Below are 27,991 nucleotides of genomic sequence, written 5' to 3'. Positions count from 1 at the left end.
TGATGTAATATTGCTTCATTCACATCCTCCCATGACCCTCTACCACTGTGCCAAATTTCACATGGATTGACCAAGTCAGTGAGGAGAAAAACATGGAACAGACAGACAGAGTTTTCGTCATTATATAGTAAGGTATAAAAAAACCCTGTTCAGTCCATTTCAGTTCTCCTCAGTTCAGGTGTGAGATGTGTGAATATTGTCGTTGGTACCCAGGTAGTGTGTTTGTTCAGATCTCATATGCTCATCTGTCCTGAAGTAAGCTTGTTGTTTCACTTGTGGTATCATAGCAAACTAGGCTGGATCCTCATCATCAACCTCAGAGGTTGATCCTGGCTCACCAAAATTGGACCATGTTTTCTCAGAAATAATTTCAGACTCATACAAAACCAATCTGCACACAGCAGGGAAAATATCTCTCATTACTATTGTACAAAAATTTTGTTACCATTAGTAACCAGATTTCTCTGCATCAGGGACTTAATCAGAATCAACTGTGTTCAAACACAACACAGAAAAAACAGTTTGTAAATTTTCCCATATGAATTTAAATGTATTCACATCTTGCATTCAAATGTTAGTCGTCGTGAGCAATAGCCACAGTAAACAAGCTAAACCGCTCATGCTTACATCTTTCTTCGTAGCAAAACAAACAATAAAACTCAGAAAATCATTTCTACACTTGCTTACAGATATCTCCGATTGGTTTATGGTACTCTAAAGGCAAAGCAACATAACACAAAATAAGCCAGTGGTCTAAAAAGGAAACAAAATAGTGATGTTTGCACATTGCTAATGGCTAGCTTACCATGCTAACTCAGAATGTCAGCTCACTGGAGATTCACAGATTGATCCCAAACAGGCACATAGACGTCAAAACAGTGCTGTGGCCTGGCACAAAAATCACTTGGTTATGGTCAGAAAAATATAATGTTCAGGTGTGTTTTCGTGCACTATACCCACGATTGGTGGTTCAAACCTGCTGGAAACACTGGTCTCCAACAGTGGTCTGCAGCTTGGTGTCATATAGTCTCCGAGGACAGGTGCAGTGATAGTATAATCTGTAGCTATGTGAGTTTCTCCCCCTATGTATTACATTTTTAAAGTTTCCCCAGGTTAAGAGACCTCAGGGCAGCAGTTAATAGACTGATGCATAGAGTCTATTAACCTTTGGAGTGTTGGGAGTCATTAGGGAGACCTGTACTCTCGGGTTAGAGCAGAGGACTGATGAGGTTCTGCTGGAGAACCAGAGGAACACGTGGCTCTGTTTGCTCAAACATGAGAGGATGAATATTTGAATATGACTTTCACATCCCACAGAGGCAGATGGGTAAAGCAAAGTCACCTCATGTGTATGGATGTTCACATCGATATGCAGTCCACTGTGTGTGTGTGTGTGTGTGTGTGTGTGTGTGTGTGTGTGTGTGTGTTATGTCTTCCTTTCTTCCCTTTTTTCCCGTCCTTTTCCTCTTTTTTTTTTTTCTCTTCATCTTTCTGTCACAATTTCTGTGCTTTTATTTCTCCTCTTTTCTTTTTTCCTCTGCTCTCATTTCTTTCCTTTTTCTTCTGCCCATTCAACACGTTCTCATCCCAACTTGTCAAATATCACCTTTTGGTCAGCGGACTTTCACACTGACATTTATCACATTTATTTCTATGTCTCCGCACTGGCGTTGGCTGTGGATGGACGTATTATGTTTTTGGGTCCGTCCACCCGTCTGTCCGTGCCATCCAAGAATACCTCAAGGGAATCTTCAACTTTGTCACAAATGTCCACTTGGACTCGCCAATGAATTGATTAGTTTTTGGTGGTCGAAGGTCAAGGTCACTGTGATCTCGGCTGTCTCATTCTTGTCAATGCAACATCTCAAGAACACCTCAAGGCAATTTCTTCAAATTTGGCACAAAGGTTGACTTGGACTCGAGGGTGAAACGATTGGATTTTGGTGGTCAAGGGTCAAAGGTCAATGTCTCTGTGACCTTGCATCCATCTCATTCATGTGAACACAACATCTCAAGAACAGCTTGAGGGAATGTCTTCAAATTTGATGCAAAAGTCCGCTTTGACTGATTCAAATTTTGTGGTCGAAGGTCAAGGTCAGTGTGACCTCACCAAACATGTTTTTGGCCATAACTCAATTTATACCCTAATTCTGACAAAACTTTACACGAATATCTAACAGGATAAAATAATGAAGCGATGATGTTTTATATCCAGAAGGTCAAAGGTCAACTTCACAGTGACATCATAGTGTTCTGCACAAAACACTTGAAAACACTACGCGATGTGAAGTAATGCTAGTCTTACCTATTTTATTTTATCCTTCATTATTTTTCTCCCCATTTCTCTCTCTCTCCCCTCTTCCTTTATTTCCTCTTCTTCTTTCTCTCTCATCTTTGCTTTTTCTGTCTCTTCTTTTCTATGTTCTACTCTACTTTCTGTTCTGTCTTCTCTCCTTCCTCCTCTCATCTTTTCTTTCTCCTCATCCTCTCCTCTTCCTTTATTTCTGCCGCGTTTCTCTTTTTCAGTTGACTCAGTTCTATTTAAACTTGCCATGTTCCTATTAGCTTTGCCTTGACCTTATTTGAGGTACAGGATCCATATGATGTGTGTGCGTGTGTGTGAGAGAGAGAGAGAGGGAGAGAGAGAGAGAGAGAGAGAGAGAGAGAGAGAGAGAGAGAGAGAGAGAGAGAGAGTGATATTGGGGAGGCTGGCGATGAGTGATGCGCCAGTGTGAAAGCCACTGGACCATGACTATACTGTAGGTGATAGAGACCTAGTAACATCAATCATACACACTCTTTTGCTCTCTCTCTTCCTCACACACACACACACATACACACACCCCCGCTCCTCTCGTTATTCCCAGCAGAAGGGCTTTTCTTGATTTTTAATAAAGGATATCTGCAGAGAAGGTCAAGGTTATTCAATTGTTGGTCATTCATCTCCTCTTTTTGCTCCCCCTTGACGCTCACACACACGGATGAACACACACACACACACACACACACACACACACACACGCAGATCTCTCAATCTTCACTATTGGCCCCTGCACCTTGTGTGTGTGTGCATGCTCGTCGGTGTGAACAATGCGGCCGTCATTTTGTGGTTGTCTGGTTATCCATCACCGGCTTTATGTAGTTCTGCTGCTATCTGCTGTGTGTTTCACCCACTGCGAGAGTTTTGCACAGCGTTCAAGAGGTGTCACTGATAATATCACTTACTGTTTTATCAGACGACTGTTTGAACTTAATACAAACATAAATGGGGTGGAAATTGGAAACTGGATGTACTGCCAGTGGCGAGATAATACCAGCACTGTGCATGTGATATAATGTATGTGGGATCTTTGTAAAGGCGGCAGTGGCAGGATGGAGTCAGCTCAGAGGTTGTTGTGGAGAACACTGTTAATCTGTTTCCTCTGGGGACGGGAGTCAGAGATTTATGAAAACTACAGATTATTGAAATACACTGAATTATATGACCAAATATTTGCCTCTGTGTGTCCTGATCATTGTGTTGCAGACATGAGATATATGCTGAGACCGCTGTGTGAAGATACGTAACTTTACATATAAATTCAGTCCACAGCTCAGACTATAAATTATCTCTTCTCTGAAAGTCAGAAAATCCCACAGGCATTTATAATAATGCATATTTCTAAATATCCAACCCTCCAGTCGTCTGGGCAGACAATCATAGATTTTTTTTTTTTTTAATGTACAGAAAGGTCAGAGCAAGACCAGCATTGACTGGAGCCTGAGTGGATATCATTAAGGTTGCACCGATTGTGAAATTCTGGACACAATTTGGCCCAGAGCTGATACCAATACAGAGTTTTTTATGTTGTTATTTACTTTCCCTTATGCTCCAGGGAAACAAGGAAAAAAAAATAACTGGACTGCACAAATTTAATCGTATATATTTTTGAACCAACCTTTAAAGTAATCTTCTTCAAGCTTCAAAAGCCTTTTTACTGTATATAATGTATCATAATTCTTTCTCTAATATCTGTTTTATAGTGCTGTGAAAACATAAACACATTTCTCAGTCAAACAGCCGTATTTATTCAAGTTCCTCACCAAAAAACGTCTTTCTTTTTTTCAAGCATTGTCGTGAGGATTGCAGATTTCAACTGGCTGACTTCTCCCGACTATAATTCCAGTGTTCATTGTTCAGGAAATTAATACCAGAAGCTGAATTAACTGCAGAGGAAAATAGAAAACCAGAATAAAGCAGTTTACGTTACAAATCAGTGTTGCTCCGATGTTAGTGACGGCCGCTAACGTAGCGCCTGCTAATGTATGCTTATGCCTCTGCACTGGTGATAGCCACGGCCAGAGGCATTATTTTTTCTTGGGTTGTCCATCTCATTTTTGTGAAAGTGATATCTCAAGAATGCCTCAAAGGGACAGTGCACCCAAAAATGAAAATTCACCCATTATCTACTCACCCTTAACACATAATAGAAACCACAAAATATCTCCATACTGTTCATCTGTAGTGATACAAGTGTCCTGAATCCTCCAAAAAGTTGTTTGGAAAAACGTCATTTGAACTCTGTTTTTAACTTCATTGTAGCCTGCAGCGCTAACTGCCTCTCTGTGCAGTATGGAGATATTTTGTGGTTTCAGTTATGTGTTTTTGGACGGTTGAATCTGGGGCACCATCAGCCTCCATTAGGTGGAGTTGTGTTGCTACCTCCCTTTGATCTCCGCAAGTGATGTGAGGACTCTAAAACTTCACCTGAGCCTCCCTCGGCATATGGGTGAGTAGATAATGGCTGAATTTCATTTTTGGGTGCACTGTCCCTTTAACAGATTTTTTTTTTTTTTTCAAATTTGGCACAACTGTCCACTTGGACTCAGTGATGAACTGAATTGAATTTGGTGGTTGAAGGTCAAAGGTCAAGGTCAGTGTGACCTCACAAATTATGTTTTTTGCCCAAGCTCAGGAATTTATATACTAATTATGGCAAAAAATTTCCGCAAATGTCGCGTAAGATAAAATAATACAACCCCAAGGCAAAAATATTAGTTTCTCTGATAACTTAAGATCCAGACATTTAGGATGTTTTCACCTGGAGCCAAATTATCATCAGAGGTCTCCTCCTCTGCAAAACAAACAGACAAGGTGATGTACATCAATAAAAACGCTGAATAAAGCAGCTTCACGTTTAAACAATCCTTAGTTTTCTCACGCCGCCTCCTCACGGAGGTCATTCTAACTTTGGTGGCTGATGCAAAAACACAATCCTATCTAGATCCAGTATTTGGTTTTCTTCCTTCTGGGATACTGTAGAAACATGGCAATGCAACATGGTGATCTCCATAAACGAGGACCCGTTATCCTCCTAAATCCTACACACTGGACCTTTAAAGACAAGTGAGACAAGACAAAGTGATTGTACCTTTTATAAAGTACAGCGAGGTGGAAGAACGGCACAACATTCCCTCCTTGAACAGACAGAGTGAGACCTGAAAAATCTGCTAATTGTCCATTTAATGACCATCATAATGTAAAACTATGTCTAATTGTATCTTATAAATGTCTTGTTTCTGGCTTTGTTTGTGACCTGTAACCTGTTTAAGACACTGACGGTGGTTTAATAGGTTCACATCCATTGTGTTCATTAGATATATCGGCTTAGTGCTGGTGGGGCGGCTCTGCACTGCATTTCTTCTGCTCAGCTGGTGCTGATGTTGCCTCAGAAAAATGAACTTTAGTTCAAATCCCACTGTGGCAGGGTGTTAACTCTCCTCCACTTCAATATTAACAACTCCTCGAACTTAATACATGCACTGAATTAGAATTAGCGCCTATTTATTAATTCACAGTTGAACAGCAGAGGCCTGTGTTTCAGCTGAGCAGAGCACAAGCTTTCATCAGATGCTTTCTTTGTACGCATTGTATTTGCTTTATTGAATAAGATTTGCAGTAAAGACAGTCAGGGCCGAGACATGCAGCAGCAGTCCCATGATTTCGACACAGTTTGTACGTTGTTCAGCTCTTTGATATTGAATGTGAAGGTGGACTGAGGATGATACCACCTTTAATTGAGCGTATTAAAGAGGATGGATTCAGAGGAGAAGCCAGCCAAGAAAAGAAAAGTCTTTACAGCCTGATAAAACAATCAGTGCTGGTGTATCCAGATTTTTAGGGAGAGTTTTGACTGGCCTGCGAGGGAATTCCAGTGTTGTGCATACTTGTGAATTACAAGGTTTATTCGAGTGAGTCACTGCCCTGAGCTGCGTTTTCTAAATATGGTCATCTAAAACTATATAGTCGAGGAGTGTTATTATGCTTGGAGCACTTTCAAGCCTGTGAATTTTTATTATTATTTTTGTGTGTGTCTTTTTACACGCGGGAGGACATTTTTGCACAGTGAGATCACTCCTGGACCGCTCTGCCGTCTTTAACAGGCTCGTTTGAGATAAGCTTTAAGAAGAGTAGTGAAGTGTGAGGCTCATGATTAAAAGGATCGGCGGATGAAAACAGTCAGAGGAAGCTAAACACAAACATGTGTACGTCTTTCTGTTACTGGCCGTGATGTCACTCTCAGCTGACTCCACGCTGTCACTGAAAGTCTTTGTATGTGTGGTTGTGGTTGTTTTGATGGCGTGTTTCTCTCGGTGAATGTGTCACCACGCGGTCGTGCTGTCCAGTGGTTGCTGAATGTCTGCCTTGTAGCGGAGGAGTAGGAAGGAGGAAATCATCACAACAAGGCTTTTATAAATGCATCTTGTAAGACACATCGACCACATTGGTTCAACTTCCTTTTCTTCTTTGTTGTTGACTGGACAGACTGTTTAACTTTGGTGGTGTAACTCAGTCAGAGAGACACAGTCTGGGTGTCACCGCACACTGTCTGGATGCATCACTGCTGTTATTTCTTTAACAGCTTGTACCAGTGTCGCTTGATTTTCTTTCTGTTGCCATTTAATCTGCTGATGCATTAGCTGCGTAGCTACAGTGTGACACTATAGAGAGTAGAAGTCCCGCCCCCTTCCTTAGCTAACCTCTAGCCTCTGACAGAGGCTCCTGGGAGCTGGAGTTGTCCAAGGTCCAAGCTTGCCAGGGAGTTCCCCTCATTTCCCAACATGCTGTGTAACAAAAACCACATAACAGACAGACATGGGCGGATTTTGAGACAATGGGCCCCTGGGCTCAGATGTATAAAAGGCCCCACCAACTCTCCTTTACGGAATCAGAAATACTTTTTTGGTCCCCGAGGCCCAATCAGTCTTCTTTCAGCATTGGCAGCATAAAAACAAAATCGCGGAGTGCAGCAAAATGCCGCCTACCTACTTTTGTTTATACAGAATGTGCCTTTTTCGGGGCAATGGGGGGCGTGAGCAAATAACAAAACGTGTAGCTCAGCGTGTGACGTAAACAGTGATGTGGGAGGGAAGCCGCGACTGGTCGGTCCTTCTGTGATTCTCTCATAAGTCGGCCCGTTCTTCACCGTCCCCGTCATCTGACGGTTAATGGCCTCTTCGTTTGCGAGGACAAGGAGGGCGCGCAATTCCTTGTCTCCCCAGTTGCTCATCTTTACAGTGTCTGTCAGGTTTGTGTTTCCCTCTTGCTACTAGCTGCTCGCTAATTCCTGCTATCAGCTGTTTCCTGTTCATCCACCACCAGTTGGTCGCACGTGCGGCGTCATCAACAGCTCCTCCCACAAGTCTTCAACAGCCCCTCCCATTGCGGAAGGTGGCCTCGTTCCTCGTTCCACCCTACGAGGCGGGAAATTAGGCACCTCAGATCAACTCGCCAATCCGGCTCTGTGTGTCTGAACGCTAGCATCTTGCCAGCAAAACGGCCCAACATTCGCCGAAAATCTGGCAGTGTAAAAGGGGCTTATGATATGAGAGGGGGCGACGCCATTAAGAGCCTTACAAACCACTGGTAGGATTTTAAAATCAATTCAGAAACATACTGGGAGCCAGTGAAGGTTACGTAAAACAGGAGTTATATGGTCTCTCTTTTTAGTTTTTGTCAAAACCCTGGCAGCACTGAATGTTTAATTCTTTAATCCTATTTTTCTGCAATGTTTAATTCATGTTTGCTGCTTTGTGTTTTACATAAAAGGCAAAGCAGCATTGATCTTTGTTATTAAATCAGTTTTTTGACATGGCAATGTAAGTAGATTCAGAAACCAGATGCAGATGTTCTCAATAAACTTTGATTTAGAATTAGCATGATCTTATTATCTTTGTAAGTTTCTTAGTTTCTTCATAAAGAAGAGGTTTGTGAGAAAGTTTTGTGTTCTTCATGACAGAAGAGGACGGTAAAATAAGTCCTGCGGGGAGCGTCCATGGTCGACCTTTGAGGAGACAGAACGAAAGAGCTGATTTGCACCTTTATCACCTGAAGACACGGGGCTCTCTATCTCCTTCTTCTAACCATTTGTCTGTCTATCCCTCATGCATCTGTCTTCTGTACGCCATCAATTATTCACCCGGAGCAGATGAATATTTCAAAGGGTGCTGGACTCTCTTCCTCTATACCTCATCCCCTCGTCCCTGTCTCTGTTTTATCTCTCTGCTCTCTCTGTCTCTTCTTCCTCATCTGTCTTTGCCTTCCTGCCTCCTCTGCCCCGGCCGCCATCACCCTCTCACGCTCTTCTTCTCTCTCTATCTGTGTGTGTGCGGAGCCTGATACAGTCCTGAAAGCTGTAAAGGATGTGACTTTCATGTTGTGAACTCCTCGACTGTCTGCTGTCTCTGGTCACCATTGATAACCTCAGGTGGCTGCAAGTGTGTGTGTGTTGGTGTCATGTCTGCAAGTGTGCACAGAAGGTGTCCCTGTCTTCTTCTATGCCAGGCTTTTTTTAGGGGGATTAATGCGAGAGGCGTTGGGAGTGACGGTTTGTTGGGGCTGCAGGAGGCCTCTCCAGGCAGCTCCTCATTAACTATGAATGGGATCTACCTTTCGCATGTTTTCATAGAGGAGCTGAGGCTCTCTGCATCGTCACTCTGCTCTCACAGAGTTTTTTATTTAGCCCAGAAATATGTGAGGAGGGACACTCCAAGGCTTTTTCCAATTCTGTTCCTTATCTTTAATTTGAGGGATTGGCCAAGATGAGGCCAAGAGAGATGAAAAAATAACGATTGAAGGGATACTTAGCCGATTTCCCACCAGCTTTGTGTCATAATAATGTGGGTAGTATGTGTAAATCAACTCTCGTAAACTTCTCTCCATCTTATCAGCGCCCAGATCTCGCTGCTCATCTCTCAGAGTTCGTTGGTCCAATGTGTTACAGTACATTATGGTAGTTGAAGGGAGCAAAATCAAAAGCCACAGTCCTTTTTCTCTTTTTCCTCCGGTCATATAGCACCAATTTCAGAAGTATCTGCTTCTCTCTACTGCATAGACAGCTCAGTTTCATGAAAAGACCCTCATTCCAGCAGTGAAGCTCTGATGATTATCTAGTTATTGGATAAGAACAAAAACTGTTTTACAAAAACATGATTTGTTTATTTATCATTTGCAATAAACAGTCCTAAAAGTAATCAAAACTTCTTCGTAAAAACAGACTTAGTGGTTCACATTGTTGCCTCGCAGTGCCAGAAGTTTTGGGTTTGAATTATCCGGCAGTCTGGTGCCTTCTGCGTGTTCTTTACCAGTCCAGTTGCCAGAAGAAAATGTTGGTATTATACATTTCTGCAAACTAAGAATTTGTTATAACATATTCTGTGTTTCATATGTATCATATCACCATTTCTAAAGTGACAGTATATGAGCTTACTTTGTCATTGGGAGGTGGAGGGGATGGAAGATGAGACACCTGCCAAGCTCCAGACCACTGTTTGAGACCAACAAACAACAAAATGGGTGTTTTTTAGCAAGTCAACGCTCTGTTTCCAGCAACTTTTTGTGCGTACAGCTAACAACACATTAACCACAGCATTGTTGAAACATAAAGTAAGGTATAGTTTCAGTATACATGCTACATAATGATGGACAAATGTAACGTATCTGTGTTTTCAGAGGCAGACAGGACCTTGGTACCAGAACTTCGGGTTCACGTCCAGAGATCTGTGTTAGGTTTTGGCAACTAACGCACTTTGGTTAAAGTTAGGGAAGGACTGTGATTTCAGTTAGATGTTAATGAAAATGGTAATAATTCGAAAATAATGCTTTAGTCATTTATGTGGACACTGTATCGCATCCTATCTTATGCTGTCTCGTCTCGTCTCCCCGTATCCTACCCTACCCTAAATGTTTAGCTGTTGAAGAACTATAGGGCTTATCCTATCCTATCCTATCCTGTCCTGTCCTATCCTATCCTGTCTCGTTTCGTCTCGTCTCGTCTCGTCTCACCCTACCCTACCCTACCCTACCCTACCCTACCCTACCCTAAATGTTTAGCTGTTGAAGAACTATAGGGCTTATCCTATCCTGTCTCGTCTCGTCTCGTCTCGTCTCGTCTCACCCTACCCTACCCTACCCTACCCTACCCTACCCTACCCTAAATGTTTAGCTGTTGAAGAACTATAGGGCTTATCCTATCCTATCCTGTCCTGTCCTATCCTGTCCTGTCCTGTCTCGTCTCGTCTCGTCTCACCCTACCCTACCCTACCCTAAATGCTTAGCTGTTGAAGAACTATAGGGCTTATCCTATCCTATCCTGTCCTATCCTAGCCTGTCCTGTCGCGTCTCGTCTCGTCTCGTCTCGTCTCGTCTCGTCTCGTCTCACCCTACCCTACTCTGCCCTAATTGTTTAGCTGTTGGAGAGCTATAGGGCCTATCCTATCCTGTCTCGTCCCGTCTCGTCTCACCCTACCCTACCCTACCCTACCCTACCCTACCCTAAATGTTTAGCTGTTGGAGAGCTATAGGACCTATCCTATCCTGTCCTGTCTCGTCTCGTCTCGTCTCGTCTCGTCTCGTCTCGTCTCGTCTCGTCTCACCCTACCCTACCCTACCCTACCCTACCCTACCCTACCCTACCCTAAATGTTTAGCTGTTGGAGAGCTATAGAGCCTATCCTATCCTGTCTCATCCCGTCTCGTCTCACCCTACCCTACCCTACCCTACCCTACCCTACCCTAATTGTTTAGCTGTTGGAGAGCTATAGAGCCTATCCTATCCTGTCTCGTCCCGTCTCGTCTTACCCTACCCTACCCTACCCTAAATGTTTAGCTGTTGGAGAGCTACAGAGCCTATCCTATCCTGTCTCGTCCCGTCTCGTCTCGTCTCACCCTACCCTACCCTACCCTACCCTACCCTAAATGTTTAGCTGTTGGAGAGCTATAGGGCCTATCCTATCCTGTCTCGTCCCGTCTCGTCTTACCCTACCCTACCCTACTCTGCCCTAATTGTTTAGCTGTTGGAGAGCTATAGGGCCTATCCTATCCTGTCTAGTCCCGTCTCGTCTCGTCTCGTCTCGTCTCGTCTCATCTTGTCTCATCTTGTCTCGTTTCACCCTACCCTACCCTAAATGTTTAGCTGTTGAAGAACTATATGGCCTAGCGGCATGTGCAGTAACAACCCGGTCTCACTCCGAAGATGACGAAAACCAGCACTTGAGCAGTGACTCCTGGTGTCAGACACCAACAAAAAAAAAATGTCCTTACACATTGGCATGATACACGGCTGAACGTCATTATCGTTTAACGCCGTCCAGCTGCATAGGGAAACAGGGCAGGACAACAACGAAAGTTAAGACAGCGGAAGTCTGAGTGGGGTGGAAGAGGTGGTGGTTGGGTCCAGCAACCACGACTTTCACCCTGGAGGCCAGAGTTCACTTCCAGTATGATTGTAAAACCAAACCCTGTTTTTTTTTTCTCGAACACACATGCATGTGTTTGCAAAACGTAACCACGTGTGTTTGTTGTCAAAGGAAAACCAATTCATGGTGTTGTACCGACGTAGTGCTTTTATTTTGAAAGAGACTGTATACATTTCCTGTGAAAACAGAAGTGTATTTTAAAAACAGACAATGCATGTAACAGGCTGAAGTTGACATGGTGTCCCAGAACGTCCACAACCAACACACACAGGGTACCTTGGACGTCATATCTCGACATGAAAAGTCCATGACCAAACGTCAATATGTGACGAGGTCAGGGTGAGAATGTGTCGGCAGTAAACACCTAAAACGACTCCTGAAACATTTCTACTGCTACTCCTATTTTTGTTTATTCCCCTTTTCTCATTTCTGCATTTTCAACTCACAGCGTTGCACTTCAGCAGAATAAGGTGGAGCTGTGGGAAATATATGAATACCAATACTAGACTCATTACTGGTGGGATGTAGCATCCTGTTAGTGTCCACCTGAGTGGCCCCAGAGGATCTACCCTGTTATGAAGTATATAGGAAGTCCTCTGTACAGAGACAACCCAGTCCAGAACCATTTATTAAACGCAGTGCAGTATGTGCAATATTGATTTTTAAGTTTCAGACCTTGCCATGTTTCGTTTCCCTGTGAACAGCGTATGGCATTTAATGTTAAAGGAAGTGTGCACGTGCAACAGTTCACCTTTTAATGCTCCTTGTGAAAGCTGTGCAACATTTTTTACAATGACCCTGTTTAGCTGGGATATGAAATGTGCTCTTAAATTTGAAGCATTGCAGTAATAAGACGGACAAAAGACAATACATCTTGTTAATGTCGTTCTGGCAACCCACTGTAGTCGTACATCATCATCAAAATACACAAACAGAAAAGATGAAATGCAGAGTTTTCATCATCAATATCATCATCATCGGAGTCAGGCATTGCAGCCGCATGACATATATATTTGTCTTGTAATCTGGGATTAGAGCCAGAGGATCAAACTGTGATCATCAGGGATTGATAGGAGAGATGGATGGAGGAATAGACTGACAGAAGAGGAAGAAGTGAGGGCATGAGAGATCAAAAGCTCGAAAGAGGAGACAAAACAAAAGGGCCTGAGAGCTATTTTATTATTAATCTCTCTTGTTTTTTACCCTCCTTTCAATCTCACATGTCTGTGGGTGTGTGCATGTGTGTGTTCTGTGTGTGTGTATGCGTTCTGTGTGTGTGTGTGTGTGTGTGTGTGTATTATTGGCAGGATTTTAGCATTTACTGTGGCTTGTGTCCGGCTGCGCTGCAATCTGTTTGCTCTCCGTCTTCCTCTCTCATTACAGAGCAGCAGCACATTTGGCCCGACACTGTTAATCTCATGTACTGACTGATGATGGTGGTGATGATGATGGTGGTGATGATGATGTGTATCGCCGTCTGCGACTGGTTTGTTCCCTTTGAGGTCCTTCAACAAATTCTTAAAGAAGGATCCAATTATTTCACTGCCTGAGTCAGAGTCAGACGGGGCGGTCACGTGTCAGTTAGCCTCACTCATATAATCGCTCATTGCCTAGAAAGACTGAGCACATGCACAGCGATGGTACTTATTTTTTGGTCCTTTTAGACAGCGAGCAGCTCCTGCCAACGCCTCCATTGTTTACAGTGTATACACGGCGGCAGTCACTGAGGATAGAGTTGTAAACTTGAATGGTTATTATTGACTGCCATCGAAGTTGATGATGACCTTTTGTCATCTTGCTGTGTTACCATGTCAACTTTAGAAACATCTACAGGAAATAACACTGACATCCCCCTCCCACTCGTGGGCTGTTGCGCTAACTACAGGTTGTACATCTGCATTTTTGTATAAGGATAATGGAATTGGACCAAGAGAAAAAGCCGCCTCTCTCTGCTTCTCTCGAACTCAAACTTAACTCTGATCAAACAGTAAAACTAGGCAGCGCTGACTGAATATAGATCAAGATTATGTTATAACACTGCCTGTTTCTCACCTAAAACTTTTTCAGAAACGTATTTTAGTGCCCTGTTTAGCTGTAATACTGAGAGTCCGTGAACAACAAGTTGACTTGAACGCTCATGTTGACCAAAGTGCTGTACAAAAGGAATACGTCACTAAAAACACATACATGAGAGGCAGCATAACTGTCAGGTACACAGCTCAGACATTCAGAGACACACACTAGCCCCTTTTACACTGCCAGATTTTCGGCGAATGTTGGGCCATTTTGCCGGCAAGCTGCGAGCGTTTAGACACACAGAGCCGGATTGGCGAGTTGATCCAATGTGCCCAGTTTTCCGCCTCATAGGGTAGCAGACCGAGGCGGCCTTCCACAACGGGAGGGGCTGTTGATGGCGCAGCACGTGCGAGCCACTGGCGGTGGATAAACAGTAAACAGCTGATAGCAGGAATTAGCGAGCAGCTAGTAGCAAGAGGGAAACACAAACCTGACAGACACTGTAAAGATGAGCAACTGGGGAGACAAGGAATTGCGCGCCCTCCTTGTCCTTGCAAACGAAGAGGCCATTGCCCGTCAGATGACGGGGACGGTGAAGAACGGGCCGACTTATGAGAGAATCGCCGAAGGACTGACCAGCCGCAGCTTCCCTCCCACGTCACTGTTAACGTCACACGCTGAGCTACACGTTTTGTTACTTGCTCACGCCCCCCATTGCCCCGAAAAAGCCGCATTCTGTATGAACAAAAGTAGGTAGGCGGCATTTTGCTGCACTCCCCGATTTGTTTTTATACTGCCAATGCTGAAAGAAGACTGATTGGGCTTTCCTGCAAATTTGCACAATTCCTGTTTAAAAAGGGCTACAGGCTCACGTCAGAGAAAGCCACGTCATTAGGACTTAAATGCGAAATCATAGGAGTATGTTTTGAGCCAATGGAGGGGGCAGATCTGACTGGGAGGGGGATGCTGTTTAACAGTTTGGGGGCAGACACAGCAAAGGTACAATCACTGCTGAGCGGGAATCTGGAGGGACGGCCAGAGCCGTGGGTCAGCTGACCTGAGGGACCGGGGGGGACCTGGGGTTAGTGTAAGGGACGCCATACTGTTCCCTGCACAGTGAAAACAGAGGCTAAAAAAGCACAAACGTTAAAACTAAGCAATGCTAATCAAATACAAACCAAGATTGTGTTGCGTTGCCTGTTTCTCTCCTCAAATGTTTTAAAAACATATTTCAGCTCACAGTTAAACTGTAAGGCGACATGTTCGTTACCACCAACCGGAGTGTTTATGGGTCTGATGCAGCAGTGTATTCTGGTAGTTGTAGTTTTTTTTGCCTCTTGAGCTAAAGCTGTTTTCTCTGGTCATGTAGCATCAATTTAAAAAGTATTTGCATCTTTCTGCTGCTTAGACAGCCTGGTTTTTTAGACCATATTGTCAGTGGTGAAATGGTTCTTCAATGGAACCCACATCATGCATGTGTTTGGGAAGAACTGAGCATATGACTGGATGAATGAGATTATACTTCATGAGCTGTGTGAGAGTTTGTAAACTGTTTTGGTATACTCTGCTGTTGTTAAATGCAGACTTTAGTTACCTTAATGCCCGGAAAATGGATTGTCCATTCATCATGGAGGGATGTTTTTTTTCCCACGAATTCAAGATAACATGCAGTGAGTCATTGAAATAATAAAGGTCATTTTGCAGGTGAAGTATTCCTTTAATGTTTGTCTTCATTTTTGCTGGGGATGGACCAATATGGATTTTCCCAACCAATACCTATAACCAATAATTACATTCTTCTCATGGTCGATAACCAATAAGATAACCGATAGGCTCACCTGAGGGTGTTAAATGCTAAGATGCAGTGAGAAATTATCTACAGTCATTGTTGTTCTTCTTCTCTGTGTTTATTGGCAGCTCGCAAACCAAGTGTAAAGCTACATGAAGCGCCACACACTGTATCAGGATGTGAAGATGCTGCCTTTGTTAAGTCACTGAAAGCAGTCTGGCATCGTGTTATTGGCTCTATTTATCTGCTGTAATTTTAATTATCATAATAATGCATAACTATGACAACGTCCTGTGACGTGAAGGCTTAAATTCCTTTTGCACAGGAACTGTTGAACATGTTTCAGACAGTAGAGTGTGTCACGTTTAAATGGAGCAGTGCGCTTATTTTTTTTTACTCAGCTCACACTGACTAATATTATCCTTAAATTTGATCAGATGTTATCTATTAAAATGTTCTATTTTCATCTTATTTTGTGTTTTATTGAGGCCGGTTTTAATCTCACTCCAACCTTGTAAAAGCACATTGTAGTTTGACCAAATAAAAAAGAAAAATCATTACACGCTCTCTTACCCAGAACACAATAAAAATTAGTTTCACTCTGTATTTCTCTCACTGTCTGTCTGGACTGGCAGTGCGCCAGTGTGACCACAGAGCCTACAGTGACACTGCAGGCTTGGATAACACACACACACACACACACACACACACACACACACTCATACAGTAACATACTGTCAAACTGAGGCATGCTGCGATGTCTTCAGCGCCTGTGACGTGTTGTGTGTGAGAATGTGAGAATGTGTTCATGTGCTTGTGCGTGTAACAGTGTGTTCATGGACATCTGTGTGTGTGTGTGTGTGTGTGCGTGTGTGTGTCACCTTCTCCCTCCACGCAGCAGTGGAATGAGATTATTTTGATTGACAGGTGTGACCGATGTTTACCGTGCACACACACGTACCCTCACACCAACAATGTGATCATTATGATTGCCACATGGATATATGTCATGTCGGGGTTGCCACGGCAACAGTAACGTGCACAGTCTTACCTTGATATGGGCGTGATGTCATAGTTTATCTGCTGACAGGATAAGTGTTGTTCTGCCACCAGTGTTTCCTCCAGTGGAGGCTCAGTCCCTGCTGGCTGAGGACGTATATTTATGTACATCTCTAATATATTGATACACGTATCTGTGCATCTGATACCACAGTATAGATATGGTTTTAAAATATTGGGGTACAACGTTGCCCTAAGTAACGACTGATGGAGACGGCACACGTAAGGATTATTTCGTATCAAACTAAAAGAGAAAAGAAGCTACAGTACAGTTAAATAATGTAGAGACGGCTGCGTGCGACATCAGTGGTGTCGGTGATGCCTGAGTGAGGCTGTTCTCCATTTGGCCGTGCTGGTGAGCCGTATGTTATGCAGCAGCAAGGTACAGTGGAATCTACTTAAATGGAGTGCAGGAAGCACAAGATGCAGCAGGTTGTAACGTTGGATCTCTGTCAGCAGGTAATCGCACAGTGGCAGGTAGTGTGGCTCATGCTGTGCTAACACTTCCTGTAGAGGAGGAGTTTAATAAGATGAAGTAAAAACAGATTTCAGGTTGGCCAACTTGATAAACACATTAATCACATTCATTTACTGCTGTGCAAACAGGAGAAGATTGATATCAGGCTCATGTTTGTGAGTCAGGAGTCAGGAGCCAGGGAACCAACCCAGCCGCCAGAAGAAATGTTGGCAAACAGATATGTTACATTTGTACGTTAGTATTTTGCAGATACGTTGAAACTACATTTCAACAAGGCTGTGGTTAATGTGTGGTTACATTTAGACATAAAAAACACTTAATTATGGTAAGGAAAAGGTCATGTTTTGGGTAAAAATCTCCATGTGTCGTGGCACCATCCCAGCAGGAAATGCAGCAGTGGCTTGGTAAAGAAACAACTGCTCAAAAACAGAGATGGGTCCCCAATAAACACCTGTGTGATTGCTAAAAACCCGCTGAAAAAGCCCCCCTGATGACTCACTGAAACACAACCAATCTTGTTGTAATTGGTCTCGAACAATGGTCTGCAGTTTGATGTCTCGCCATGGTGTCACAGCATCCACCTTCCCCTCATCCTTCGAAGACAAATTCAGCTCATATACAAGATGCAAAACAACCACAAAGACACGCAGAATAACCAGAATACAAAGACTCTAAATTACCTGAAAGAGACAGAGAACAACTACAAAGAGATGCAAAACAACACAAAACGTGGCTACACAGCAATAAAGTGTGTGTCTTGCTCCTATCTGTGGGGGGGCCCACTGTCTGACAATGTGCCACTGATCATAAAGTATGAACCTGCACTCAGAGCACAGGCTGAGTGTTTGCTGAAGCGTGCCCTGCTGTGTCCTGCAAAACTGAACTACGCCCATCTGGGTGAAATGCCAAGTTTTCAGGGAGTCCCAGTCTGGCTTTGTTAACAACATGTAGCTGGCCCTGAAACCAAAAATCTGTGTTTTCATGTTTCCGTTTGTTTATGGATTTAAAGCCAGGAGAAAGAGAAAGATTGACTGACTTTAGTGTAGCCTCTGTGTAGATGCTAGGTAGACGTCATGTATCATCTTTAAAGGAGGTCAGTCAGTCAGAGTTTTCGTTGGTACATGAGTTTAAATATTACTGAACATGGCAGCACCTCCAAATCTGCAGCCATGGTTCTCTGTCGGAAACTGGTGGATTGCCCTCTCTGGGTCGGGGGAGAGTTACTGCCTCAAACGAAGGAGCAAGTATCTCGGTGGCTTGTTCACGAGTGAGCATAGAATGGACCGTGAGATGGATCGGCAGGTCGGTGCAGCTTCTGCAGTGATGCGGGCGCTGCGCTGGTCCGTTGTGGTGAAGAGGGAGCTGAGCCGGAAATCAAAGCTTTCAATTTACTGGTCCATCTACGTCCCAACCCTCACCTATGGTCATGAGCTCTGGGTAGTGACCAAAAGAATGAGATCGTGGATACAAGTGGTGGAAATGAGTTTCCTCCCTGGGGTGGCTGGGCTCAGCCTTAGAGATAGGGGGAGGAGCTCGGAGTAGAGCCGCTGCTGCTTTGCGTCGAAAGGGGTCAGTTGAGGTGGTTAGGGCATCTGACTAGGATGCCTGCTGGGCGCCTCCTGCTGGTAGGAGGCCCGGGGTAGACCCAGAACACACTGGAGGGATTACATATCTCATCTGGCCTGGGAACACCTTGGGGTCCCCCAGGAGGAGCTGGAAAGTGTTGCTGAGGAGAGGGACATCTGGGGTGCTTTGCTCAGCCTGCTGCCCCCCTGGATAAGCGGATGAAAATGGATGGATGAATATGGCAGAGGGAACAGAAAATAACTGAAAACCACCCAGTATGAAAAGAAAAGAAAGATGCTTTTCATTTAACGTTTTTCATTTAATGTTAATATCAATTTTCCAATAAATCATGTTGTAATCCATTTTTATTCCTTCCCATCTGCAGCAGCCACAGCCAGAAGCATTATGGCTTCAGATTGTCCGTTCATCTGTCCCATTCTCGTGAAGACAACATCTTAAGAACACCTTGGGGGAATTTCTTTAGAAGAATGAACTGATCAGAATTTGGTGGTCGGAGCTTTAAGATCAAGGTCATTGTGACTTCACAGAACATACGTCAGTTGTGACAGAATCTCACACAAATGTCTAACAGGATGCAGGGGTGACAGTTTATATCCAAAAGGTCAAAGGTCAGCTTCACTGTGACATCATAATGTTATTCAAAAACATAGCCTACTTTGGCTATTATTCAACATCATCTCAGGAACATTTCAGAGACATTTGGTCAGATGCTGAATTGGTGACTCTAATCTTGAAACTGAAGCTGATTGTTTCGATCTTCTGTGCTGCTGGGTTGGAGATGTGTGTGAAGCATCCATGTTTTAGAGTATGTCACTTCTTTGCAACAACATCCATGTTCAAAGCATCGTCTACTGTCATGGCAACATATGTGTCTGGACAGACATGGATGTAAACTGTAGCTGCAACTCGACTGGTTTGCAGAGGCGTACAAACACGAGGCAGTAATTCTAGTAAAGTTTATCCCAGCTAAACTCAAATTAAATTAGAAGATGTTAGTCACATTGAAAGAAAATATTTTTCTGCTTTTCTTTTTCAGATGAAGTCTTTGTTTTTGGAGCAAACTTCTGTTTTTTGCCAGTGTCTTAAAATGTAATACCCTGAAACAAGAGAAAACATGACTGCTCTCTCACCCCTCTTCACTATAGGGATTCATCTTTGATTTAGCCGCAGTAAATCAAACATCAAGTCCAGCTGGAAACACTGCTTGTCTCATGATCTGACTGACGGAGAGCCCGCCTGATGCTAGAATGAATCTCTTTGTTTTTAGGGGGGTCACAAGATAAGATTTTGAGAAGCAGCCGTTCAAACTCCAGATTGTGGCAGACCACAAAAACTGCATCTCCTCTGTGTGATGCTGATCCTGTTGTTTCGCTTTGGTTAAGCATCTGATTTGAGCACATGGAGTTTTACCATAATCACTGAGTATCAGTCTGAACTTTGTCTCCCCTCTGTATGTCTTCCTACAGGTTAACAGACCTGACAGGCTCCCTCACAGATGGACCAGTGAACTATAAGTACAAGACCAAATGCACTTGGCTAATAGAAGGATAGTAAGTATCAGTGTTTGTCTTCTCCTCTGTCATCATTGATCTTGCTTTGTTCCACTCAGGTTAAAAACTGTGATACGTCTTTGTATCTGGCTGAAGGGCTCCAAATAGAGGGAGTTTGTCTATATATGTAGTTACTGTGCTGCAGAGTTGCTTTGTGCCCATTAACTGCTCAGAGACGCACCAACTGAACGCACACAGAGATACACGTGTTCTGTGTAGAGAGCTTTTTACATTTCATTCTTCTAAAGACAACTGTAAAAAACATTATTTTCCACCACATCTGGAAATAATACAGAGGCCTTAATTTACTAAACAAATGTATGACGGCAACTTGGGTGCATTTCCACACAGAGCTCAGTATTTATCGATGTGGACGTGAGCAGAGGCTACAATCAAGTCTCACGTCAGGTCTCAACTCATGTACGCAAGTTTGAACCACTGTGGACTTGTGGTGCAGCAAATCTGGCCGAGTTGGAGAATTGTTATTAGACCATATTCTGAGTGGCATCTAAGTATTTGCAGCCACAAATTGTTACCTTAAAAATGTATCGCCGCCACATGGACGCACGGCCTCGGTCACAGATTGCAGTTCCTGGCTCTGTGGGACAGGCTGACCAAAGGATGAACGCCACTGGTGCCCGACACCAACTCATCTGAGACTTTTATTTATATTATTTATCATTATAACATCATTGAAAACAAATAAATAAAGCCTGCAGCAGTGTAATTATTTAAATACTTGTAGCCTAGGTAATCAAATGTTTACTTTTTTTGGGCTTGGACATACGTCTGTGTCTCCTCCACCACCTGCCATGCCTGAATGGAAGCAGAGCTGATACATGTGGCTACACGCTCCTCAGTCTGGTTTAACTATACGATTTTATATGAACATTATAACATCATCAATATGATATAAAAATAGGCTGAAGTTATTTATATATGTAGGCTGTGGGTTTGTACATATCATGAATATATAAATTAAATATTACACTTACACCACCAGCAGGTCAATAGCTCCAGTAGTGTGAAACCTGTCAGTAATAACACACTCTCTGCCGGTGCCTGAAAGAATAATTCCTTTTTTTATGTACTGTATTTTACTGGTTAGTAAATGTATTCTGAATTTGAGGTTACCCAGCTTTGGATAGAACAAGAGTGTCTTTGTATTTGTGCAAATGGATTTGCTCATAAACATGATACGTCACACACACTCCTCCGCCCATCCAGACCACTTACTCCTGAGCTATAGTGTGTGAGCAGGTGGAGTGTGTGTCTTCTCTGCAGGACTCCAGATTGAGACTATTCAGTCAAATGTTGCGACCACCAAGCACCACTGTTACTTACAAATATTATTAATATATGGAGTGGAGAGCTGATAGTTTGTTTCCTGCTTACAGTGAATAAATCATCAGGTTTAATGGCACCACAGTATTGTGTAATACAATGTTAAACAATACTGTGAGCAGGCAAGGTTTGTGTTTTTGTACCTGCAGGGCTCCAGATCCTGACTAATAAGTCACATTTTGTGACCATGGAGCACCAGTGTGACTTGCAAATATTATTAATATATGGACTGGTGGGCTGTTAGTGGAGCCTGATCTCACTCTGAACCTGTCAAAATCCAGAGCTTGCGCAGTGACTTGCAGCATCAGAAACCACCAAAAAAGGCGTCCTTTAACATTGGCATGATACGCTGCTGGTTGCCGTTATAGTTTAACGGCGCCAAGCGGCATCAGGGGGAAACGCATTAGGACGGGGACAAAAGTTAAGGCAGCAAAAGTCCGAAGGGGGCGGGCAGGAGGGATGGTGGATGGTTCCAACAAATGCTTACTTTCACCCAAGAGAGCAGCGTTCCAAAGCCAAACCCTGTTCTTTTTGCCTAAACCCAACCACGTGTGTTTGTTGTTGAAGGAAAAAAAAACGTCAATTCGCGTTGTTGTACTGACGTGAATTTCCTGTGAAAGCACAAGTGTATGTTGAATGAAGACAATGCATGTAACAGGCAGAACTTCACACGGTGTCCCAGAAAGTCAGCAACCAACGAACCCAGGGTACCTTGCATGTCATATGTGGACGAGGAAAGTCCATGACCAAACGTCGATATGTGACGAGGTCGGAGTGAGAATGTGTTGGTTAGTGTGTTTTCAGCCAACAGTAATAGATTAACCTGCTTGTTTGCTTGCTAATTTCAGCGCTAAGATCATCAACACGTCTATTTTTATCATTATTTTTATGTAGCTGTCTAAAAAAGTAGCTTGAGTTGAGAATGCACTTACACACACGGCACTCAGCGATCAGAGTCCTGACACAATGTGCAGGTTTCTGTCAGAGAACTCCTTTTAGCATATGCATGTTTCTCAAGACTGGGAAACGAGCTTATTCCAGAGTTCGGGATACTCAGTACGGCAAAAAGGTTTTCTGAGGTATCTGTGAGTTTGAGTAATTTATGATCAAAACCTCAGACTTCATAAATACTAGAGACACCTTTCAGAAGTAAGAATAATATGAAGCGTATAGGTAATATATATTCATCAAATGCATTTTGTCATACCCATCTATTCTGTGTTCTGTCTCCTCTCACTCCCCGTCTCCCAGCCCTAATGCAGTACTCAGGCTGCGCTTCAATCACTTTGCCACGGAGTGCAGCTGGGACCACATGTACGTCTATGATGGAGACTCCATTTATGCTCCTTTGATTGCTGTCTTCAGGTAAGCGCCTGCTACTCTGAATAGGAGAGCTGCAAGAGGGGGTGGGGGGGGGGCGATATGGAAATGACTCAGGTAGCCTTCAAAGCCCCAACAATTTTTCAGTCAAATGGCTCCACGTATGGGCAAACAATGGGCCTCATAATCACCATTGTACCACAATACAGCGATAATAGGAAGAAAATATTGCAATTACTCACATTATCCCTGAATACCACTTCTTTCTGGAGCTTTATTGCATATATTCATATTTTCTTTTCCAAAGGACAATCTACAGTAATGTGGGTGGCACTTTCATTTGACAAAAATTCATTAAAAAACAGTAATGCCACAATAATTTACCAACCTCCCACTTTCTACTCTGCTCCGCGGAGGCTTATCTCCTGTTGAGAGTTCACTTGCTCGCAGGATATGAAAGAGCTAATTTGGCCTATTCCAACCAAGGGGAAATTATCTGGCATTTGAATATACAAACCCTAGGCTTGTGTACCGTTATTACCTACAATAAATAAGCTTACATTGTTCATAATAGATGGGTACATACTTGTGTTGGGATAAAAAAGGCAATAGTTGCAGCAGGGAGGATTCATAATGGACGAGGGGACATTTGCAGCGCATTGCATTTATTAAAAGAGACAAGCCGAGCAAATAAGAAACCACCAACCCCCCACAGTAAAACCTCATCAAACAAATAAAAACATAACGCGGTATGACTGTGCTCTGCAATGTTGTTTTACTTTAAAGCTAATCACTGTCATATTTGTGGCGGGGCCTGCAATTGCTCAAATGGAATCCTTTCTATCTTACAGCTTTCCGCTGATGCTTTCAGACCAGAGTCCATAAAATACAGAATGCTTTTTATCATTATTACTTTTTTTGTTGAGAGGGTCTGTGTGTCTTTCCAATGTCTCATTCTCTGTTTGTCTCCTCCTCAGTGGTCTGGTAGTGCCAGAGACCAGAGGTAATGAGACGGTCCCAGAGGTGGTGACGACGTCCGGATACGCCCTGCTTCACTTCTTCAGCGATGCTGCGTACAACCTGACCGGCTTCAGCATCGCCTACTCGTATGTCTAGAGTTGATCCTCCTTCACTCTTTTAGCCTTTTCTAAGACTGATGTATGAATGTCTGATAAACCCTCTGTGCACCTAAGCCCTGTTTCCACCGAGCAGTACGGTTCGGTACAGTTTGGTGCACTTTTTGTCTGTTTCCACTGTGAAAGTTGTGGATGGTACCAACAGAACCGTTCCATACCGTCCCCATGTTTGGTCCCCCCTCTGTTGGGGCACCTAGCACACAGACCTGGTACTAAAAGGTGGAGCTGTGAACACTGCAGTCTGATTGGTCAGTAGAGGACGGTCACTCTGCTCAGGGCTACTATAACCAACTATAAAATAAAGGATGTTTTGCTGCCTCTTGCAGCAGCTGGAGTCTGAGAAAAAAATGATTTAATTCATTGGGCCGACTGCCGGCAACTTTTAAAGTGGAATGTTAACTTGTAATGTTACTCAGTGCATGAGTTGATGACGTGAATCCATCAGCACACCTTAAATTTCACCATTATTTTAGTTTTTATATGACAGACACTTTTAGTAATGAGTGGATCTTCAAGCGTTTATATATATGTTCATTAATTTCGACCAGTTCATGTGAACAGCATATTACGGTGTTTTTTGGTGTAATTTCTTCTGTTTTTCGTGGTAATTTTTTTCTGAGTTAAGAAAGCAATAGAACAACAGACGCTTTCATTCCTTTCTTGAGAGCTCGATATAATAGAAGCAAACATGACCCGCTTGTTTAGTTTAATCCAGTTTTACTTTGTTTTGGGTTATGTGTCCAACTGATGCTGGAGAAACACTGCAATGTCCAGCAGATCTGAATGGGCTTGTTGTCTGAACAACCGCAAAGTCTTAAGGTGCCTGCGTAAAGTCGACAAACTAATGATAACACCATCTATATGACTTAAAGACAAGAGTATCTCCCAGTGTCTCAAACCTAAAACAAAGTAAAAAAAAATACTACGAAAAACAGAAAAAAAATTACCAAGAAAAACAAAAAATACTCAGAAAAACAGAAAAAAATACCATGAAAAACAAAAAAAATACTACAAAAAACCCCAGAAAAAAATTATCACGAAAAACAGAAAAAATTACTCAATAAAACAGTTTTTTTTTTATTTGTCAAGTGAATGCAATACTCTTTCGTAGCATATAACCCAATTCTCACTCTGAGAAAAAAAAACAAAACAAACTGTTGTGGAGCATCGTTCCTGTGGGCTACAGCAACACTAAACCCCTGAGCTTGCCTGAGAAGGACTAAATGCACAAAGCTGCTATTTTTAAATATCCCATGGAGAGAGACTCTCACTGCAGCCTGTTCTATTTTGTTCTGAAAATGTGGGCGTGCAGCCTCGTTCTGTGGACGATAAACCAGGTGCAGACTTCCATCTGTGTCACCGCTGATGAGGAAATACAGCGAGTGCTGGACGGAGCAGTGAGTGACAACAACCCCGCCCACATTTAAGAGGACTGTCTGAACAGACCGAGGGTCTAGGTACCATGTCTGAAGGCTTACTGCTGGTTTCAAAAGGTACCGTATCCAAAGTGTTTGGTGGAAACGGGGCTTTACTCTGCCTAGGTTAGCAACTTGCTGCTGATGTAAGTGGATCAACTGGCATCTCAGTGCACAAGAACACAAAAGTAGTGTAAATATTGAAATTATAGTTTTTCATCAGGTGAGACATGAATCCAAATGAATGAAACATGACAGAACATTACTGTCTTCAGCTCTCATGCAGTAGCAATGTGGAAAGTGATAAATATGAAACACTTAAAAGCTAGGTTCAGGTGTATTAAACAGGTTCTAATTTTATAAATTTTATTTTTCCTTTTGTACTCATACACTGCAAATGTTTGGGCACCATTTGTCCAGTTTTCTTTAAAGATTCTTTTTGTTGGCTTTTTGCCTTTAATGGACAGGACAGTGTGTGAAACGGGGTGACAGAGAGAGAGAGTGGGGACTGACATGCAGCAAAGGGTCGCAGGCTGGACTCAAGCCAGCAACCGCTGCGGCGAGGCAGAGCCTCTCTACATGGGGCGCCGGCACTATCCACTACACCGCCGACGCCCCATTTGTCAAAATTTAATGTACTGTGAGTTACGTAAGTAGAAGATGGACTGATCTCCAAAGGGCATGAAGTTAAAGATGACACATTTCTTCAATATTTTAAGCAATATTACTTTTTAATTTCAGTCTTTTACCGTTTCAAAATCAAAAGGAAAAGGGCCTGAAGCAAAAGTTTGGGCACCCTGCATGGTCAGTGCTTAGAAGCGCCCCCTTTGGCAAGTATCACAGCTTCTAAACACTTTTTGTATCCAGCTCAGAGTCTCTTAGTTCTTGTTTGGAGGATTTTCACCCATTCTTCCTGCAAAAGGCTTCTAGCTCTGTGAGATTCTTGGTCTCGTAGGAAATATTTACTAAAATGTACCTTAGATTTCTGAAAACTCACATTGAACACGAGCTAATGTGGTGTGGTCGCGTCACTGGCAGCAGAGTAAATATAACATTAGCTCATTATTTTCAGTTATAACGTTGCTAACTGACTTTTTTGCAGCAGACATTTTGGCGTGTCATAGCAAGAATGTCACAGACGTAATTAATCACATTGATGACGGCTGCATTCTGTTATGATGAGCTAGTTTAGGGCTTTGGTATTGTGAGTGCTGGCTCCCTTTGACTTACTGGGACACTAAATGGAACTGAGCCATCGTTAAGGAAATTAGTTTCACCTGTTCCTGCTAAGACGAGTCAAAACGTCTGCTGTTGAAAAACTCCACTGTACCTGCTGTCACGTCTGTCTGAAGGTAGCAGCGGGGTCATACTGGTAAGTTAATGATAGTTTAATGAGGAGAGATAGGTGAATGAAGCAGAGATAATTGTTTAATACAGATTAATGAATGATATGGGATGATTAAGATTTGACAGAATGACTTTGGCGGTTAGGGACATTTTTAATGAAGGGGCGTCTGCCCTGAGCAGCAGCAAGATAAATCCCACCATGGAGTCCAGACACTAGTGGTGGTGGTGGCTCCCAAGAGATTTTTGGGAGGGGTTGAGTGTTTGCACTGTCCCCCAGCAAAAAGTCGAAAAGTGCCGTTAGAATTACAAAAACATATAAAAACAATCACAGTGTGGCCCGTGGCAGAGTGGCAGAGTGGCTGATTCAAACAGTGGACCTCTGCAACAAGTTCATTCTTCCTGTGTTGGACTGTGACCGGCGTGCGGTGGTGCGGCTTCCCTTTGTCAAGACACAGCAGACAGCTGCAGCAGGAGACGGTGAAGAGGAGGGCGAGTGAGAGAGGGAGAGCGTCAGTGTGTTGTGCTAATTGTTATCTCATTAGTGCTTTGATAAACAGGAAAGGAATCATATTAAGTGCTGTGTTGCTTTTTAAAAAAAAAATACTGTACCTGCAATCTGGTTGCTATGGTCATGGATGACACCACGTGTGACTATTAACCACACCCCAATTCTCTGTTTTAGAAAGAATGTTAAAAGTTAAACAGGAAGTAAAACTGGCTGGAGGGAGGCTTTAATTGACAGCGCTAGAGAATGACGGCAAAAAAATGAGAGTTAGCATGCATGCTAGAGGTAAACAGCAAGTTTTCAAGACGGAAGTTTTGCTAGAGCTTCATTTTGTCAGTGTATCCCAAAATTAGACCTTCATTTGACTTTTGCTAGAATGTCTCATTAGAAGACTGGTCCCACAGAAGACCAGTGCTTTTTATTAAACTAAGGATCCTCTCAGACCTAGAGTCGTCTCCTTTGGTCTGAATCAGGGACTCATGTTGTTCCAAAGTTGTATAATTTCCTAGAGTTGGTTCATGTTCTCACGGGGTGCCGTAGCATTGTTCTGACCTCTCATTAGTCTGACGTCCCGTTGTTCCGATATGTGATTATACTAGGCTATACTGTATTTGTGTACCATAGAGGATCAGCAATGCAACAAAAGTAGGCTACTGGTCGAGATACAAGTGTCATAGAGAGGAGAGAGTGAAACACCATAACCTCCTGTT

General features: G+C 43.1%; 1 protein-coding gene across 1 annotated transcript in view; it reads left to right on the top strand.

Annotated features, from left to right (window-relative positions):
- Positions 1-27,991, top strand: part of atrnl1a (attractin-like 1a) — a 428,607-nt gene that overhangs the window by 26,650 nt on the left and 373,966 nt on the right. Inside the window, exons 2-4 of the mRNA XM_050071268.1 lie at positions 20,131-20,214; positions 22,810-22,923; positions 23,856-23,984. Coding sequence (XP_049927225.1) covers positions 20,131-20,214; positions 22,810-22,923; positions 23,856-23,984 — 327 coding nt within the window. The remainder of the gene's footprint in view (positions 1-20,130; positions 20,215-22,809; positions 22,924-23,855; positions 23,985-27,991) is intronic.

Source organism: Epinephelus moara, chromosome 19 (genome assembly GCF_006386435.1).
Source record: "Epinephelus moara isolate mb chromosome 19, YSFRI_EMoa_1.0, whole genome shotgun sequence".
In the NCBI taxonomy this organism is placed as follows: domain Eukaryota; kingdom Metazoa; phylum Chordata; class Actinopteri; order Perciformes; family Serranidae; genus Epinephelus; species Epinephelus moara.
The sequence above is the reverse complement of the archived record's forward strand: the minus strand, read 5'-3'. Positions and strand labels throughout refer to the sequence as shown.